We start from the raw sequence: 19,554 nt of genomic DNA, 5'->3' as shown, positions 1-19,554 counted from the left end.
TTTTCCACAGTGCAGGTCTCCCTACTTCTGTACTTTGACTTCACTATTGTCAGAAAAAGTGAATTTACATCAATAGGCGCTCTCCAGGTCTCCTAATTTTCAGTCTTTCCCCCCTCTTACTTCAGTAACATCTCTGCTTGTTTTTCCTTCAGACCAGACCCTCAGGTGACTTTCTGCTCCCTCATCCCTCTGCCCCCAGTCTCCATATTCTAGAGGAGTTTGGCCTTCGGTCTTATGGTACTTCTACCGCCTTCTCTTTGGTGAACATATCTTTTTTTTTCTCTTCTTTGTCTGGGAATATTCCTATTTAATCACCTTCCAGTTGTCAGTTTCCTTCACCCACTTGGCCACCAGTCCCAGGCGGAAGCCCTAGGAGGTCTGGGAGCACTTTTCAAATTTTAGTCCACCTGAGGAGAAGCTACCCTTACCTGAAACCAGGTTGTGCAGGCCAAAGAAGCAGGTCTCTGTGTTCTAGAATTAGATCAGCTCAGTGAGGTGACCAGGCTCCATGTAGAGAAGACTATGAGGAAGAGTCTCTGATGGTGAGAAGTTTGAGGGAGCATGATACTGCTTCCTGTTGTAGTGTACAGAAACCTGTTTCAGCTTGATAGGCCAGGGAAAGCCTCAGAGGAGGTAACTAACCCTGGAGCAGAGACTGGGTTCTGAGGTAGGAGCCAGCCTAATTGGTCTGAGAAATGGGACACAGGGAGAAGGAGAGGCCAAGGGTTTTATTCTACGTGTAATGGAAACTCTGATGGGTTTTAAAGAGGAGATGATGTGGCCTGCCATATGTAGACCACCTCACCTCTCTCACGCTCCCATTTTTCTTGTATAAGTTTCCTGTTCACTGTCCTGTAACCACTCAATGGGTTCTTCTTTCCTGTTGCTCAGATATAGCTGATCTATCAAGATCAGAGAAAGAGTATAATACACATAGAGCCAGTGAAATGGAAGACTGGAGTTTTATTATTACTCATATCAGCCTCCTCCAAAATTTGGAGGCTAAGATTTTTAAAGAATAGTTTGGCAGGCAGGGGGCTAGGGAATGGGTGCTGCTGATTGGTTTGGGGTGCAGTCATAGGGCTGTGGAAAATGGTCTTCATGTGCTGTCTACTTCTGGGTGGGGCCACAGGAGTCTAACTGGGGCCATCCAGTTATCAGAGATGGAAAAACCTGAAGAGACATCTCAAACGGCCAATCTTAGGTTCCACAATAGTGATGTTATTTACAGGAGTTTTTGGGGAAGTTGCAAATGTTGTGACCTTTGGAATAATGGCAGTAATGATTTAACTACAAATTCAGGCTCCTCTCATCCTTCTAACCCGGTAGCCTTTCATTAGTGTTACAGAGGCAGTTTAGGTTTGTGTGTTTTTTGTTTATTTGAGATGGAGTTTTGCTCTGGTTGCCCAGGCTGGAGTGTATGGCACAATCTTGGCTCACTGCAACCTCCACCTTCTGGGTTCAAGTGATTCTCCTGCCTCAGCCTCCTGAGTAGCTGGGATTACAGGCATGTGCCACCACACCTGGCTAATTTTGTATTTTTAGTAGAGACAGGGTTTCTCCATGTTGGTCAGCTGGTCTCGAACTCCTGAACTTGTGATCTGCCAGGCTCGGCCTCCCAAAGTGCTGGGATTACAGGCATTAGCCACCATGCCCGGCACTAATTTCTTTTTCTTTTTCTTTTTCTTTTTTTTTTTTTGGAGACAGAGTCTCATTCTGTCACCCAGGCTGGAGTGCAGTGGCACAATCTTGGCTCACTGCAACATCTGCCCCCCGGGTTCAAGCAATCCTCCTACCTCAGCCTCCTGAGTAGCTGGGATTACAGGCGCACACCACCACACCCAGCTAATTTTTGTATATTTCTCGTTTGTTTTTTTGTTTTTTTGTTTTTTTTTTTTTGCCAGAGTATCACTCTGTCGTCCAGGCTGGAGTGTAGTGGTGCAATCTTGGCTCACTGCAACCTATGCCTCCTGGATTCAAGAGATTCTCCTGCCTCAGCCTCCTGAATAACTGGGACTATAGGCACACGCCACCACACCCAGTTAATTTTGTATTTTTAGTAGAGATGGTGTTTCACCATGTTGCCCAGGCTGGTGTCGAACACCTGAGCTCAGGTGATCCGCCCACCTTGGCCTCCCAAAGTGCTGGGATTACAGGTGTGATCCACCACGCCCAGCCCATTCATTTTTGTATTTTTAGTAGAGATGGGGTGTTGCTATGTTGGCCAGGCTGGTCTCAAACTCATGTCTTCAAGTGATCTGCCTGCCTTGGCCTCCCAAAGTACTGTGATTACAGGCATGAGCTATCCTCTTGCCTCTTCTTAATTTCTTCACTGACCTGGTGATCTTTCAGGAGCGTGTTAATTTTCACGGATTTGTACAGTTTCCAGAGTTCCTTGTGTTATCTACTTCTAGTGCTTTTGTTTTTTTTTTAATTTAGAAAGAACAGAAATTTGTTTCTCACAGTTCTGGAGGCTGCAACATACTGCTTTCTAGTTTTATTCCATTGTGGTCTAATAAGATACTTAATAGGATTTTTATTTTTAAATATTTGAGATTTGTTTTGTGGCCTAACATATGGGCTATACTGGAGAATGTTCCATGTGCTGATGAGAATATGTATTCTGCAGCTGTTGAAAGAAATAGTCTGTAAATGTCTCTTAGGTTCATTTGGTCTATAGCGTATTTTAAGTCTGATGCCTCTGTGTTGATTTTCTAGACCATAATCTGTCCAATGCTGAAAGTGGGTGCTGAAGTCCTCAATTTATTGTACTGGGGTCTCTCTCTTTTTCTCTAGTAATATTTACTTTATAGATCTGGGTGCTCCAGTGTTGAGTGCACATATATTTACAATTGTTATATCCTCTTGCTGAATTGATGCCTTTATCATTATATAATGACCTTTTCTCTTTTCGTTTTTTGACTTAAAGTCTATTTTGTCTGATCTAAGGATAGCTAGTCCTACATGCTTTTAGTTTACATTTGAGTGGAATATCTTTTTCATCCCTTCACTTAGTCTATATGCATCCCTTTAGTGTGTTTCTTATAGGCAGCATATAGCTGGATCTTGTTTTTGTTAAATTTATTTTACAACATTTATTTTAGAGACAAGGTCTTGTTTTGTCACCCAGGTTGTAGTGCAGTGGCAATCATAACTCAACTGCAGCCTTCAACTCCTGAACTCAAACTACCCTCGTGCCTCAGCCTCCCAAGTAGCTGGGACTACAGGCACATGCCACCAGGCCAATTTTTTTTTTTTTTTTTTTTTTTTTTTTTTAGAGATAGTGGTCTTGCTATGTTGCCCAGGCTGGTATTGAACTCAAGCGATATCCTCCTACCTCAGCTTCCCAAAGCATGGAGATTACAGTTGTGAGCCATCATGCCTTACCTGGATCTTGTTTTTCTAACCCACTCAGCAAGTGTGTGTGTGTGTGTGTGTGTGTGTGTGTGTGTGTATATATATATATATATATATATATATTTTTTTTTTTTTTTTTTTTTTTGAGACAGAGTCTCACTCAGTTGCCCAGGCTGGAGTGCAGTGGTGCGATCTCAGCTCACTACAAGCTCCGCCTCCCAGGTTCACGCCATTCTTCTGCCTCAGCCTCCTAAGTAGCTAGGACTACAGGCGCCTGCCCCCAGGCTAAAAAATTAGCCTGGCTAATTTTTTTTGCATTTTTAGTAGAGATGGGGTTTCACCGTGTTAGCCAGGATGGTCTCGATCTTCTGACCTCGTGATCCGCCCACCTCGACCTCCCAAAGTGCAGGGATTACAGGCGTGAGCCACTGCGCCCGGCCTATTTTTTTTTTAATTGTATTTTTTTGGAGACAGTCTCGCTCTGTCATGCAAGCTGGAATGCAGTGGCATGATCTCGGCTCACTGCAACTTCCGCCTCCCGGGTTCAAGTGATTCTCCTGCCTCAGCCTCCTGAGTAGCTGGGATTTACAGGCACATGCCACCATGCCCGGCTAAGCAAGGCTATATATTTTAATTGGGAAGTTTGAACTCTTTACATTCAAGGTTGTTATTGATGAGTGAGGACTTATTCCTGTCATTTTGTAATTGGTTTCTGATGTTTTGTATGTCCTTTGTTCCTTTCTTCCTCTTGAAAAATTTTTTTCCTTTCCTTTTTTTAATAAGAGACAGAGTCTCACTATGTTGCCTTGGCTGGTCTCAAACTCTTGACCTTAGGCAATTCTCCCACCTCAGCCTTCCAAAGTGCTGGGATTACAGGGATGAGCCACCATGTCTGGTCCCTTTCTTGTCTTTTGCGATTTGGTGGTTTTCTGTGATGATAATGCTTGATTTCTTTCTCATTCATGTATCTAGTCTATCAGTGACTTTTATACTTTCACATGGTTTCTTTCTATAATTCCCTTTTCCTCCTACCATATATTGCATACTGTAAGTGCTAATCAATGCTTTGACACCACTTAATATAACTGGAAAGTGATTGTGATAATTGGTTAGCAGCAAGTCTTTCTCAGAAGACCAGCCTTTTGAGCCATTGTTGGTGGGCTGGAGGACAGCAGGGTTGAGAGACTGGCTACAAGTGGCAGCTCTGCTGTTGCCCTCCAACATGGAGCCAAGTTGACCACCTGCCTTCAAGGGAAGCTCTGATGCAGGCAGCTGGATGCCTGCAAGCACACCTGTCTGGGGGCAAGGGAGAAGATGAGAAGGATGAGAAGGAAGTAGATGTATTTTTAAGGAAATCATTGACTTCTGATGGGGTGTTTTGCAGATTTCTTATAGCTTTTTGTTTTGTTTTTCTTAGAAAGTTTCTCTGTCATCAGGCAAAGACCAGGATGGGAACAGGAAAACTAGAAAACTAGTCAAGGGAGAACAAGTCCCTTTTCCTCTCATCAGTGAACAGCAGGTGAGGAAGCAGACTCTGAGAGGAATGCTATTCAGGATGGCTTGCTGCCTGCATGGCATGAGGGGCTGTCTTGTGGGTGCTGGCGGCCATAATCTCCATTTTTCCGAAGACCACCATTTATGGCTAGATTCAATACAGGTCCAGACCTTTCTCGACACTGCTGGAGAGGAAGTGTGTGCCACAGTCAGAGGAGATAGCCATGGGAAATGGAAGCATGGGACGAAGGGGAGAGGAGGGGAAGAGAGATGGGTGGCTCTATGTTAATCTTAGGGTTCCTTCTCTGCCCTTTTGGGCACCAGGGACAGATTCTAGGAAAGGAATTCTGCAGAGAGTCTTGGAAGCACCTTCTCTGGCACTTAAGGCTTTTTCCTGAATTTCAGAGACAGAAACATATTCATCCTTGAGCAACTGCAGTGGGGCAGTGTGGAATTCTAGGGTGTTGATAGCTATGACTACCAGGACTGTTGGACATTTGCATTCTGGCATTTTCATTCCTTGTCCTAAGATTTTGACTCTTTGCCATGTTCTTGGAACTCCTGGATCTTTCTGGAGTCTGATAGAGGATCAAAATCGCAGCTCCATTCAGCAAACCCAGAAGCTTCTGGGGGAGAGCTAATGGTCATTTGTTCATCATGGATCAATTGTTCAAGATCAAGCACCTTTCTGATATCTCTTGTCCACAGAGAAAAAACACATTACTCCACAGGTGGCTTCTCAGATTTGCTGTCTAGTTGCCAACCTGAGAACTTCCTTGGAAGCATGGCTTCTGCACAAATGGGTTACATTGACTGAACCACAGTGGCTCTTAAAACAAGGTTTTTGACCTAAGGAGCCTGTTCTCCAGGCTGACCTGAACCCCTCAAAGACATGGCAAGCAGGTGACATTTCTGCCCATGGGATTTGCTGAGAGATCTGGAAGGTAAAGAGCCACCTTAGGCTTCAAAGGGTGAGTGAATTTTTACCACGAACCCCAAAGGGCTGATTTGACTTTCTCTATTACATATATCCAACAGAGAGAGCAGGCTTGGGGAAATTTTGTCTGCACTCAGAAAATTCATCAGTTTCTTGGGAATCATAAGTTATTACACTTGAAAGACCAGAGAATGGTTATTCCCCAACACCAATTTGGGCCTGAATTTTCCCATCTGATGTGTCTCTAACATGTGAATCAGTCCCACCTTCCCTGACCACGAGTGAAGTGTTCTGTGATGCTTGGCTGTAGATGCAGTGTGACAACTGCCTGAAGCACATGATCTCAGGCACCAGATGGCACTGCTGCTCAGTACAGTCATATGCTAACAGCATTCTCCCCAACTATTAAGATTTATTGTTTTGTTTAAGCAAAGACCAAAGAAGCAGCGAAGATACAATTAAAATGGCAATCCTTGCTGGGCGCGATGGCTCACGCCTGTAATCCCAGCACTTTGGGAGGCCAACGTGGGCAGGTCACTTGAGTCCAGGAGTTCGAGACCAGCCTGGTCAACATGGTGAAACCCCGTCTCTACTAAAAATACAAAAATTAGCCCGGCATGGTGGCACACGCCCGTAATTCCAGCTACTCGGGAGACTGAGGCAGGCAAATTGCTTGAACCTGGAAGGCAGATGTCGCAGCGAGCCAAGATCGCACCACTGCACTCCAGCCTGGGAGACAGAGCAAGACTCTGTGTTGAAAAACAAAAAAGGCAATCCTCACCATGGTGAGATGCAGCCACACCCAAAGGACTCCAAAAGTGGCCTTATGGTAGCAGGAGGATCCTAAATGTGGATCCTCACAAAGGGAATGCAGCCCAAGTTGAAAGTGCTTCTTCCTTTGCTAAGGAAGTGATTATGTGAATAACCTCAGTATTCTCAATGGGAAAGTATCTGGCAATAAATTTGTAGCCACAACTTGGAAGTTTCTGGAAGAAGTCAACCTCCCACAGTCACCTTTGGCTGACTGCTTGTGTTAGGTCTGTAGACTTCCTTTCAATCAGCCTGCAAAAGTCCCATCTGGCCATTTGGTCACAGTTTAGCATCACTTCCTGGGAGTGGACCAGCTTTATAACCAACCTAGAAAGATCAGGTTGAATTTGGCTTTAGAGATCTGAAGCTCCTCAATTTTCTTCCCTCTTTGGAAGTTTTATTAGAATAATCTCTATCCTTTTCTGTCCTCTTCCTAAGTAACCTAGTCTCAAGGCTCGAAGCTTTAAAGGCAAACCTTAAAATATGTTGCATCAGAAAGCCAAGACAGAAAGCCGATCACCTAATAGGCTATTGTAATTTCAGGCTCCAAATAACTGTTAAAAGTGGGTATCTTCTGTTCTGCCTAAAAGAAAGAGGCTGAAATGTCAATTATCATTTAGAGTTATGAGTGAATTGCATTTTTATTTACATTTAAGAGTCTCTCTCCCTCCTTGTGTTCTAGTCTGTGAATGGCTCACACCTGGACTTAGTGTAGGCTCCTAGTGGGAGGAGCGGGGAATAGTGAGAATTCTCATCAAAAGGAGTAACATGACCCAAATCTCTAGAGGTTTCATAATTTTGCTCTTGCTTCTAAAAACATAGTCATCTCTTATGGGGTGTTATGTGCTTTGTATCCTGAAATTTTCCACTTGCTGCTTCTTGGTGTGAAGGGAGAAATGCCAGCATGTGGCACTGCAGGAGGAGACTGGTGGAAGCTGCAGGGCTAGGCCTTCACTTCCCAGTGACACTGTTCCCAATTCCCTCCAGGATGAGCTGAGACTCCTCAGGATGTGGTTCTGCAGCAGATGAGGTGTGAAGAAAGCCTGCTCTGACCTGGGCACCCAGGATGGCACTGAGTTCTAAAAGGCAAAGGGTATGTGGTGAGGGGCCAGGCTGAGGCCCTGGTGTGGTACCATCATGGGCAGCAGCACCATTTGAGGCCAGGTAGGAGAGACGTGCAGGGCCTGGCCCCCCAAGAGACCAACAGACAAACTGAGGTGGCAGAGAGAGAGATTCCAGTGTCATCAGGAAGACTGCAGATCATAACAACAATGGCTGCTGATTTGGCATCAAAGAGGTGGCACTGTCAAAGCCATAAATGCTGAAAATGGCACCAGCATGCTGCAGTTGGAGAGAGTGGGTGACCAACATTTGTTTGAAGAACAGATGACGCTCTTTGAGTGGCTCAGCCAACAGCCCAAAGTTTTAAGGGAAGACCTCTCTGCCAGCTTCAACGTCTCACGTAAAACCTCCGAGGCACTTACATAGCATATTTTTGTGTCCACTCTCTTGCTAGTCTGTTGTACCTGGAATAAAAAAGCAGAGGGAGTGACACCCTCACTTGAAATGGTCACTTCCCTTCAACGTGGTGCAGAGAACAGGACTGATGTGGGGAATGCTGCTACTGCTGCTGCTTGTCAAACATCTGGGGCTGATGGGTAAGTGGAATAAAGGCTTTCCCTGGAGCAGGAGCACATCAGACATGGCTGTAAACCCCCAGCTGGGTGAATCCCTCATTGTGTAAACCCAAAACTGTTGATTCTCCATAACTATCTGCTGTGGAAGATTTAATAATGCAAAGACTTCTTCCCTTTCTTTCACCTGTCCTACAATATGGATGCAGGGAGGACAGAGAAGAGACATACAAAGGTCAGTTTGTACTAGTTACAGGACGTTCAGCACACAAACTCCAGAACAAGGGCTTGGGAATCTGCCTACCGGAGTGTGCATCAGCACCATCCTCAGCAGCTGTTCCACCCCTCTGTGCCCTGGCTTTTTTGATTGCTTGCCATAGTGAGAGTACCTGCCTTGTGTGCTTGTGGGGAAGACTAGAGAAGTCTGTACGCAAAGCACGTGGAGCAGGCCGGGCATCCATTGAGGACTATGCAGGTGTGTGCACTTACTCTCATCATTGTAATGAGATTTGATGCTATGAGACTATAGATTAGAGAGATTTATAGTTACAAGAGGCACTGAAAAAAATCACTTTTGGTATGTCTAAAATATCTCGTAATAAGTGTTAAAATAAACACAAGTTAAACCCCAGTCAATTAAAAATGTTGATTGTTATTGAGAAAACTCCAGTGAGGGAAATAATAAGATCTATAAAGGTCTCAAGAAAAATATAATTTGAAAAAGCCATGTGGCTGAGTGTGGTGGCTCACACCTATAATCCCAGCACTTTGGGAAGCCTAGGTGGGCAGATTGCTTGAGCCCAGGAGTTCAAGACCAGCCTGGGCAACCTGTCTCTACAAAAAATTAGCCAGGTGTGGTGGCATACACCTGTAGTCCCAGCTACTCAGGAGGTTGAGGCAGGAGGATAGGTTGAGCCTGGGAGATCGAGGCTGCAGTAAGCTGTGATCACACCACTGCACTTCAGCCTGGGCAACAGAATGAGACCCTGTCTCAAAAACAAGGAAAAAACATACTCCATTCTAATCTCTTCAGACAGGAAAGAAGTAATGAGTAATGAACTGAAGAACTCACTCACTGAAGATGTCTTTTAAAAGGGCCAGCAATACCTTCTCTGAAGGTCCACAACTGAGATTCACACCACTCACAGGACTGCGACCCCTGCCACACCTGGGCCTCTCTCACAGTGCTGTCAGCACTCAGAGACTAACACTTGGTGATGACCCCTTGTGCCAGCCCTACCAACTACAGACACCCTCATGCTACAGTGCATGTGGTTGTGCCTGGCCTAGGGGGTCGGAATTTTACAATTCTGGTTCTATTAATTGGTGTTTAAACAGAGAGCTGGCAGTGAAGGTTTAACACACTGCTGACTTCTGAGCTGAGCCAGCGAACTGACCACAGCAGTTCAACCTCACCTTCGGTATAGCCAAGCAGACATCCCCTTGTCTTAGGCTATAAACCCTAGAATTTAAATCCAAATTTTTCTTGTTGTCAGATTCTTCTGAGTCTGTTCTTGGCTGACCACTGATTTTGCTAGCCTCGAGGGCAGGTCTTGGCAATGTTTTCATATATAGTAGCAGCTAATGAGTTATCCAGGAGGGTGAACTGCTTTTATCTCCCTCTCCCTTCTTAGACTCAAAAGACATGTTAGTGAGAAAGCCAGGAGTCCAAGCCCAGGGCACACCCACGGTGCACATGGCTCAGCATGGGCAGGAAAATGTCCACGGGAACCTGTAGCACAGAAGCACCAGCTCAGAGCATAGGTACCGCATGGAGCTGCCTGGGGCAGCCATGGCACAAAGGCAACCCAAAAAGGATGCATACTTCTCTCTGTCGGCCTTGTAGGTGTGGGCTATCTCTGGCACCAGAGGGTCATCAGGGTTGGGGTCGCAGAGCAGCGAGCAGATGGACAAGAGAACTGGGAAGAAAAGAAAAGGTTGGTCAGCTGTAGCCACGAGGCTGCTAGGTCACCCCTGGGTGAACCTCCCTGAACTTGCACTCTGTATTGACCAAGGAGATGTCTTCCCTTCAACAGCCCAATCTAAACTGCTTGATGTACCACTTGCTCTGTCCCATGTATCGTGTGGCCTCAGGCATGCCATGCTAGGATACTTCCCTCCTGGGTGCATGCTGGCTCTCATTCCCCTTCTCCATTGAAGCACCCCATCTTAGTCTCCAACTGCCCTCCCATCCTTGTCTGCACCCCACATCATGCACCTCTGGCATTTAGTCCCAGGAGTCCTGTTTACTGGTAAGGAAACAAGAATTCAGAGCATTCAAGTAACTTGTCCAAGGTCACAGATTTGGAACACCCAATAAATGGGTAAAAATGAGATTCTGGGCCAGGCATGGTGGTTAATGCCTGTAATCCCAGCACTTTGGGAGGCCGAGGCAGGCGGATCACCTGAGAGCGGGAGTTCAAGACCAGCCTGACGAACATAGAGACACCCTGTCTCTACTAAAAAAATACAAAATTAGCCGGACATGGTGGTGCATGCCTGTAATCCCAGCTACTCGGAAGGCTGAGGCAGGAGAGTCTCTTGAACCTGGGAGGCAGAGGTTGCAGTGAGCTGAGATTGCACCATTGCACTCCAGCCTGGGCAACAAGGGTGAAACTCAATCTCAAAAAATATAAAATAAAGAGATTCTGAACCAGGTCTGTCTAACTACAAAGCAGATGCATCCTCCTGTGTGCCAGCACCGTCTCTAGGACGTGCACTCAGTGTGGCTCTCAGCAACCCTGGGAGAAGGGAATCACCCACTAGGTGATTCCAAACAAACTGGATTCAGCGAGTCCATCAAAGTCCTGACCACAGTTCCCCACACATAAAGCTACAAATGACAGGGGCAGGTTTGCCTTTTTTAAGATACTTGGCTAGGCACGGTGGCTCACGCCTATAATCCCAGTGCTTTGGGAGGCCACAATGGGAGAACTGCTTGAGGTTAGGAGTTTGAGACTGGTCTGGGCAACAAAGTGAGATCCTGTCTCCTCTACAGAGAAATTTAAAAATTAGGCCAGGTTCTGTTTCTCTTGGGTTGATTTTTCACCATCCTACCCACGCTCCACCTGCCAGGATACTGCACTGTCTACATTCAGGTCTCTTGTGCACACACAGCCCATGTGCAGCCCATCTTAGTTCAGAAGGAATATCTGCATTTCTAAGCTCAGTTTAGACTGGTTTCTTCAACTTCAACCAGAGACATGTGCTTAATATCATTTATTTGGGAAGGGAGGATTTCTCCACCAACTTTGAGGTCCCCAGGGGCATGCCCTGTATCTTTTTTCAGGGCTGACTCACAGTTCGTTTTGTGCTTATTGGATGAATAAATGAGGGAACAGAGAAGGTAATTTAATATTTGCCTTTCTTATTTTTAGATAAAAAATATAAGTAGAATCAATATTTTCTTCTTGCACCCATGTGACAGTTTGAGCACCCCAGGGCAATGGACTGCTGAGAAGCGCCACGGCGTGGGGCACAAAGTTCTGCTGGTGCTGCCTCATAGGGATGTAAGGATGTCCACTTACAGGCACAGCAGTGGACAGGGCTAAGTGACCTGGGAAAGGTGACTGCTCTCTCTGAGCCTCCATTTTCACTCAGTCAGTGCTGGGGTAAAAACACGTGTAAGAGACAAGGCACACAGAGCATGCCATCGGCGTCTCTACCTTTTGACACAGTCAATGCTGGAGACCACTGAGACCGCAGGATATCAAGGCAGATGCTGCCATTGCTGTTGATATTAGGGTGATAAATTTTGGTTGTGAAAGCAACCTGCAAAGACAAGAGATCCCAAATCAGACAAACCACAGGGACGTCTGGGAAATGAACCAAGTAAAGCAGGAGCAGCCACTGCTGGGCTGTACCTGGAGTGTGCTGCATATCTGGCCCCACAGTGCAGGCTGAGCCAGACACCCACTCCCAAACTCTAATGGGATATGGAAGTGAGTGATCACCCAGAAGTTCCCTGACCCATTCCCTGCTGGATTCTCATTCTGAACATAGGGGGATTGACACCGTCTCCCTGAAAACAGTATGTCCTGAGGAGTAACAAGAGTGGCAGAAAGGACTCAAAAGCCCAGAAGTTTTATGCGAAAAGCAGTGATGTTTTGTTGATGTATCAGCAGAAAAGCCCAGGCCCAAAGACTTCATGACTAAAACACCAAAAGCGATGGCAACAAAAGCCAAAATAGACAAATGGGATCTAATGAAACTAAAGAGCTTCTGCACAGCAAAAGAAACTACCATCAGAGTGAACAGGCAATCAACAGAATGGGAGAAAAATTCTGCAATCTACCCATCTGACAAAGGGCTAATATCCAGAATCTACAAAGAACTTAAACACATTTATAAGAAAAAAATCAACCCCATCAAAAAGTGGGCAAAGGATATGAACAGACACTTCTCAAAAGAAGACATTTATGCAGCCAACAGACATATAAAAAATGCTCATTGTCACTGGTCATCAGAGAAATGCAAATCAAAACCACAATGAGATACCATCTCATGGCAGTTAGAATGGCAATCATTAAAAAGTCAGGAAACAACAGATGCTGAAGAGGATGTGGAGAAATGGAAATGCTTTTACACTGTTGGTGGGAGTGTAAATTAGTTCAACCATTGTGGAAGACAGTGTGGCGATTCCTCAAGGTATTCCTCTAGTTCTAGAAATGGCATTTCTAGAACTAAAAATACCATTTGATTCAGTAGTGATCCCATTACTGTGTATATCTACTATAAAGACACATGCACACGTATGTTTATTGCGGCACTATCACAATAGCAAAGACTTGGAACCAACCCAAATGTCCATCAATGATAGACTGGATTAAGAAAATGTGGCACATATACACCATGGAATACTATGCATCCATCAAAAAGGATGAGTTTGTGTCCTTTGCAGGGACAGGGATGAAGCCGGAAACCATCATTCTCAGCAAACTATCACAAGGACAGAAAATCAAACACTGCATGTTCTCACTCATAGGTGGGAATTGAACAATGAGAACACATGGACACAGGGCGAAGAACATCACATACCAGGGCCTGTTGGGGGGTGGGAGGCTGGGGGAGGGATAGCATTAGGAGAAATACCTAATGTAAATGATAAGTTGATGGTTGCAGCACACCAACATGGCACATGTATACTCTATGTAACAAACCTGCACGTTGTGCACGTGTACCCTAGAACTTAAAGTATAATAATAATAACAAATAAAAGCTCAGGCCATGGACCCTCTGCCAGGCCACAAACCCTCCCCACCTTTCTATTTCACCCTTTGTAAGACCACCCCCTTCTCAGAATTTAGTCCTAAAATACCCTTGTGCACTTCAAATATGTAAGGATACCCACTGTAACAAAAGATATGAAACCTAAATGTCTTCAGATTGATTACTGGTTAAATTAATGTTATAAATAAGCAACAGAATATTACACAACTGTTTAAAAAGAATGAGGTGAATTTTTAAAACATGAATGTGATCATATGGAACAATTTCCAAGATATATTGCTAAGGGAAAAGCAAGATGCAGATTCATGGAAACGCCTATTCCATTCATGGGAGAAACAAGGAAGCACAAACAAGTGCTTATCCAGGTGGAGATTACTCCTGAAAGAGAAATGAAATGACAAGTAAGACTCAGTGCCTTGTGGGAAAAAAAAGGCGGGGGGCCGGGCATGGTTAGAGAGACAAAGTTGAAAGAAGGTCCTATTTTCTACTGTATACTCTCCTACATTTGACTTTTTTTTTCTGTTTTTGTTTTTGTTTTTGTTTTAAACCACAGCCACACACTACTTCTTCAATGACCTTGGACCTCAGAGCCTTCACTATAAATAGGTACATGGTACCTCTCCCAGGGATGTTGTGGGACCCATGGAAAGTCTGCTCTCTGTGATGTGCAAGGTGTTCTGAGTCAGGTGCAGCTTCCACTGCTACAGAAGCCTAAGAATCTGCCTCACCTACACTCCCTCTGGGTGAGCAGTGACCTCAACGCAGGGGCTGGGGCAAAGGAACATAAGGATTTTGCCGGCTGGGCGTGATGGCTCACACCTGTAATCCTAGCACTTTGGGAGGTCGAGGTGGGTGGATCACAAGGTCAGGAGTTCGAGACCAGCCTGACCAATATGGAGAAACCTCATCTCTACCTAAAAATACAAAAAAATTAGCCAGGTGTGGTGGCACATGCCTGTAATCCCAGCTACTTGGGAAGCTGAGGCAGGAGAATTGCTTGAATCCGGGAGGCAGAGGTTGCAGTGAGCTGAGATTGCACCACTGCACACCACCCTGCGTCACAGAGCAAGACGCCATCTCGAAAAAAAACAAAAAAAAGGATTTTGCCTCCTCCGCTAGCTCTGAGAACTCACTGGTACTTCTTAGGCTAGATGGAGATGCACAAACATCCTTTATATAATTATCTACCATTTTTTGCATGTTTGATATAGTTTTTAATATTTTTTAAACTTACTTTGGAATATGAGAAGAGAGTTATGTGCATGTGAGCTCGAATATCTATTACCATATAATTTTTCCCAGAAAGGGTCAAACTTCAAAATCATCTCAGATATTAAGTATCTGCCTCAATATCTCCAATAAAGACCATGCAATCTTGCCAGATTCCTCCTATTGTCAGAAAATTTGTGCCAAAACATAAATCCAGTTGCTCCTGTTCCCTGTAGAAGGAGGTTTTTGAAAGACAGAAGCACTTTCTTCCCTCATAGAATGTCACTGTCACCTTTTAGCTCACATCTCTCCTTGCTAAAATAATCCCAACTCACCCACAGAGCTTACTTCTTAGTCTTTTAATAATAACCACTGTTGGCTGGGCGCAGTGGCTCACACCTGTAATCCCAGCACTTTGAGAGACCAAGGCGGACGGATCACCTGAGGTCAGGAGTTCAAGACCATTCTGCCCAACATGGCAAAACCCCATCTCTACTAACAACACAAAAAATTAGCCAGGCATGGTGGCGGGTGCCTGTAATCCCAGCTACTTGGGAGGCTGAGGCAGGAGAATCACTTGAACCCGAGAGGAGGAGCTTGCAGTGAGCCGAGATCATGGTACCGCACTCTATCCTGGGTGACAAGAGAAAAACTGTCTCAAAAAAAAATAATAATAATTTAGAAATAATAATAATCACTGTTTCTCCTTTGTCCTTGGGCAACTAGGTACCCTGAAAACGCCCAACAGACATTCAGGACTACATCCATATCTGTTTAAGGAAAATCCTCAGCTGCTCACACAGTAATGAAAGAGATAAGCTAGAAAATTACTACTTGATAGACACTGCCACAGTCTCTCCAGAGGGTAAGGGAGAAGGGGTGGATCAGAGCACCGTGAAGCATGTTTATGATTTTTCAACCAAACCCCCTTGAACAGCAGTTGTACTCTAATGTGGCAAAGCTATTTTAGCATCTGTCATTGCCCTGCGCAGCACACCCCACTCCCTTGCCAAAAGTTTAAAAGGTCTCTGGGATCCTAAGCATATTTAACCAAGATTTAAAATGCTCAGGCACCACATAGCCTCTGGTGGTGATGTCTGGACAGAGCTGCAGCTGGCGAGCACAGAAGTGGCTTCTTCACACTGACTCAGATAAACAACATGCAAAACAGCAGCTAAGCCTCTGACTCAAACTGAGTCATCAAGGCCAAGTCAAGGTAGTAAGACACAGCAATGTCACAACCCCTCGGCTAAGGTGTCTGATGCAGATGCAGGACTTTTGAGTAAGTCTTGCCAAAATGCACAACCTGGCCAGGCGTGGTGGCTCACACTTGGAATCCCAGCACTTTGGGAGGTGGAAGCAAGTGGATCACCAGAGGCCAGGAGTTTGAGACCAGCCTGGTCAACATTGTGAAACCCTGTCTCTACTAAAAATAATACAAAAATTAGCCACGTGTGATGGCAAGTACCTGTAGTCCCAGCTACTCAGGAGGCTGAGGCAGGAGAATCGCTTGAACCCAGCCTCCTCCACAAGGCAGCAGAGTGATCGTTTTGGTGTGGCAATCCCCACAATGGCGTGCAGACCCTACTCCTGGGGCCATCCGTACCCCTCTGGCCTCCTTCCCAACTCCTCACACGCTCACTCCCCTGGGGCAGTTTCCTGGGGACCCGTCTGCCCCCTTGCTGAGCTTCTGCAGTTCCCCCTTCTCAGGGCTATCTCCCCACCACCCCAGCTCCTGCTGCCAACCACTGCTTGTGCTCCTCCCCAGTGCTGACAGTGCTGACTGGCTCACACGCTAAATGCCCTGCCTCCTCCACAGGACTGTGAGCCTCAGAGCAGGCTCAGCTACCCATGCAGAGCCCAGGTAAGAAGGAGTATGAGGTGCAAGGGTCCAGGGGATGAGACGACCTGCAGTGCATAATACATGCTAGGGCAGGGTGGTGGAGGCAGCTCCCTGGGCTTCTCCTTCCCTCTGGTGGCACTGCTCTCTAAAACTCCACTGATGGGATGGTGTGTGCATAAAGGGCAAAGGAGGTTTGCTATTCTTTTAACTTAATAAAGGAAAGTGAAGGTGTGACTCACCAGTCCTAAACCAGGGTGTGTCCACCTTGGCACTATTGACACTTGGGGCTGATCATACTCTGTCATGGGAAGGGAGGCTGTTCTAGGCACTGTAGGGAATCCCTGGGATACCCTGGCCTTTGCCCACTAGATACCAGCAGTACCCCCTCACCACAGTTTTGATAACCCAAAATATCCCAAGATGTTGCCCAAATGTCCCTGGGGCAATAGCAAAATCACCCCAGCAGAGAACCCCTGTCCTAACTCTAAGGGACCGCAGAGAAGGGAGCCAGAGCCTGGAGACATGACCAGACTCAGCTACAGTCACAAGGAAAAGCATTCAAACTGTGGCCTCAGTAAGGAGGCCAGCACCAGCTCACCCCACTGACCCTTGGTCACAACAGGTGCTAATTCCCAAAGTCCAGTGGTTAAAGTCCTGGGAGGCTGTCACCACAGGGTGGAGCGGTGGGCCCTCAGAGAAGCCCCATGTACAGCTCTTGTTACCTATACCTGACTTGAAGGGCCCCTCGTCACATGCTGTCCTTCATTCAAACATCAGGGGAGTTGTGAGGGGCACCTCACCTTTGGGGGCTTGAACGGGTAATCCGTAGGAAAGTGGATGGTCAGGAAGAAAACACCTCCTTGGTAAGGACTGTCATTCTGGAATGATGAGACACAGGAAGAGATCAGTGCATGTGCTAAGCCCAAAGTGCAAGAAGCAAAACTGGAGTGGTGTGCTCAGCAGCTACTACCTACCGGGCCCATGATGGTGGCCTGCCAGTGGAACACTACAAGACAAAAGAGAGATGGGCATGTAAGAGACCCCCCAAGAAACATGTCTATTCTACTGAAAATGCACTGCTAAATTACAGGGCACTGTCCACACGAGATGCACTCACTTCTGACACCAACTGCAAGACTGGGGTTCCCCAAACCACCCAAGATGCGGTAACTGCCTAGGACTCCCAGAGCTCACTGAAAGCGGGTGTGCTCAAGATTGCCGGTTATCCCAGGGAAACAGCATAAGTTAACATCAGGAGGGTCCAAACGCAGAGCTTCCATTCTTCTCTCTCCGTGGAGTCGGGATGTGTTACTCTCCTGGAATTGCTGTACGGCAACACACACAGAGTACCCAATCAGGGATGCTCACTGGAGCCTCCGTATTTAGAATTCTTATTGGGGCTCTACCCTGAGAGCATGACTGACTGATGTGAATGCCCATAGGGCTGATCTCAGGCTCCAGTCTCTGGCTCCTCCAGGCATGATCCAAGTCCCCACCTTATTTTTTTATTTTTTTGAGATGGTCTCACTTTGCCACCCAGGCTGGTGGGCAGTGGCATGATTATAGCTCACTGCAGTCTCAAACTCCTAAGTTCAAGCTATCCTGCCTCAACCTCCTGAGGAGCTGGGACAACAGGTATGTGCCACCACATCTGGCTAATTTTTTTACTTTTTTCATTTTTGTAGAGATGGGGTCTTGCTATGTTGCCCGGGCTAGGCTCTCACCTTAAATCACATGGTTGGTCTACTTGGTGTGGCCATTCCTCACCCTAAATCACACTGTTGGTGTGCATCAAAGCTTCCAGCCAAACAAAGACATTCCTATCAGGTATGATATCTTAGAGATCGCCCCCTACGTGTTAAGGATGATGGCCAGATCTTTTGGGGAGAAGATTAAATTCTTTTTTTTTTTTTTTTTTTTTTTTTTGAGACGGAGTCTCGCTCTGTCGCCCAGGCTGGAGTGCAGTGGCCGGATATCAGCTCACTGCAAGCTCCGCCTCCCGGGTTTACGCCATTCTCCTGCCTCAGCCTCCCGAGTAGCTGGGACTACAGGCGCCCGCCACCTCGCCCGGCTAGTTTTTTTTTTGTATTTTTTAGTAGAGACTGGGTTTCACCATGTTAGCCAGGATGGTCTCGATCTCCTGACCTCGTGATCCGCCCGTCTCGGCCTCCCAAAGTGCTGGGATTACAGGCTTGAGCCACCGCGCCCGGCCAAGATTAAATTCTTTATGTTGCTGTTGTTTTGTAGAGATGGGGTTTCACCATGTTGCCCAGGCTGGGCTCAAGAAATCTGCTAGCCTCAGCCTCCCAAAGTGCTGGGATTACAGACGTGAGACACTGTGCTTAGCCAAGATTAAATTCTTTACTACACAAATGCCAGTGACTACAATTCAGTCAGTTCTTTGCACAGAATTGAAGCCTTGGCTAGCTTTCAGCCATTTTCCTTACTGCTCTGTATAAACCCTTCTATTCCTTGGTTCTTACCCTGATTTATTCTGAAGCCCTCTTCAAAGAGTCTCTCTCAGGAGCCAACTGCCCATGGCCCTGGAGCCTCACGGGTGCTGCCTCCATCTGAGTCCTCTCCTGCCCACCCCCTGGGCAGTGCCCTGTGCTCTGGGCACTCAGTAACAAGGTCATGATGAACCCCTCTCATGCTTCCCTTCCAGGTCGCCACCATTTGGCAGGAGTTTAGAGCCTCTTCTTGCTGCACATCACACCCTACACCCTTTCCAGCATCTCAGGTGACTTTCACCGCTCTACCCATTCCCAGAACAGCTCCTGTGTTTCAGCAAGGCTAGCCTAGTGTGGCCCAAACATTCACATTCAAGGTTCCCAAGTCATACAAATGGATATTGACTCTAGGGCCTTTGTGGAAAATGCCTACTCACCCACAGGAATGGGTTGCTGGGATCATCTGAAGGGCCTGTTATTCTCAAGAGAATTCTGTCTCATATGGATTCATAGTGGATATGGAATTAGCCCAAAGTTTCAGACCTGGTCCTGTCCTGGGCTTCCTGTCACCTGTTTAAGTATCCCACAGGC

The 19,554-nt window shown here is 46.3% G+C and overlaps 2 protein-coding genes across 12 annotated transcripts in view; one reads left to right on the top strand and one right to left on the bottom strand.

Annotated features, from left to right (window-relative positions):
* Window positions 1-19,554, top strand: part of LOC126950190 (40S ribosomal protein S17) — a 176,642-nt gene that overhangs the window by 82,137 nt on the left and 74,951 nt on the right. Inside the window, exon 1 of one of the 6 annotated variants that reach the window (XM_050783460.1) lies at window positions 13,897-13,900. The exons of the other annotated variants lie outside the window; for them this stretch is intronic. The gene's annotated coding sequence lies outside the window, so the exon portion shown is untranslated. Of the gene's footprint in view, window positions 1-13,896; window positions 13,901-19,554 lie in introns of those variants that run through there. 6 annotated transcript variants of the gene reach the window in all.
* The window catches only part of UBE2D4 (ubiquitin conjugating enzyme E2 D4 (putative)), a 210,591-nt gene continuing 198,247 nt past the window's right edge, over window positions 7,211-19,554 (bottom strand). For 2 of the 6 annotated variants that reach the window (XM_050783450.1, XM_050783449.1), the window contains 6 exons: window positions 17,488-17,519; window positions 17,314-17,391; window positions 11,898-12,003; window positions 10,058-10,151; window positions 8,083-8,124; window positions 7,211-7,677 (listed from right to left, as the gene is read on the bottom strand). In XM_050783450.1, coding sequence (XP_050639407.1) covers window positions 7,602-7,677; window positions 8,083-8,124; window positions 10,058-10,151; window positions 11,898-12,003; window positions 17,314-17,391; window positions 17,488-17,519 — 428 coding nt within the window. In that variant the 3' untranslated portion in view covers window positions 7,211-7,601. Of the gene's footprint in view, window positions 8,125-10,057; window positions 10,152-11,897; window positions 12,004-17,313; window positions 17,392-17,487; window positions 17,520-17,707; window positions 17,839-19,554 lie in introns of all 6 variants that reach the window. The other 4 variants (XM_050783452.1, XM_050783453.1, XM_050783454.1 and 1 more) reach the window with 3 other exon arrangements.

This window comes from Macaca thibetana, chromosome 3, assembly GCF_024542745.1.
Source record: "Macaca thibetana thibetana isolate TM-01 chromosome 3, ASM2454274v1, whole genome shotgun sequence".
Classification (NCBI taxonomy): Eukaryota; Metazoa; Chordata; class Mammalia; order Primates; family Cercopithecidae; genus Macaca; species Macaca thibetana.
The sequence above is the reverse complement of the archived record's forward strand: the minus strand, read 5'-3'. Positions and strand labels throughout refer to the sequence as shown.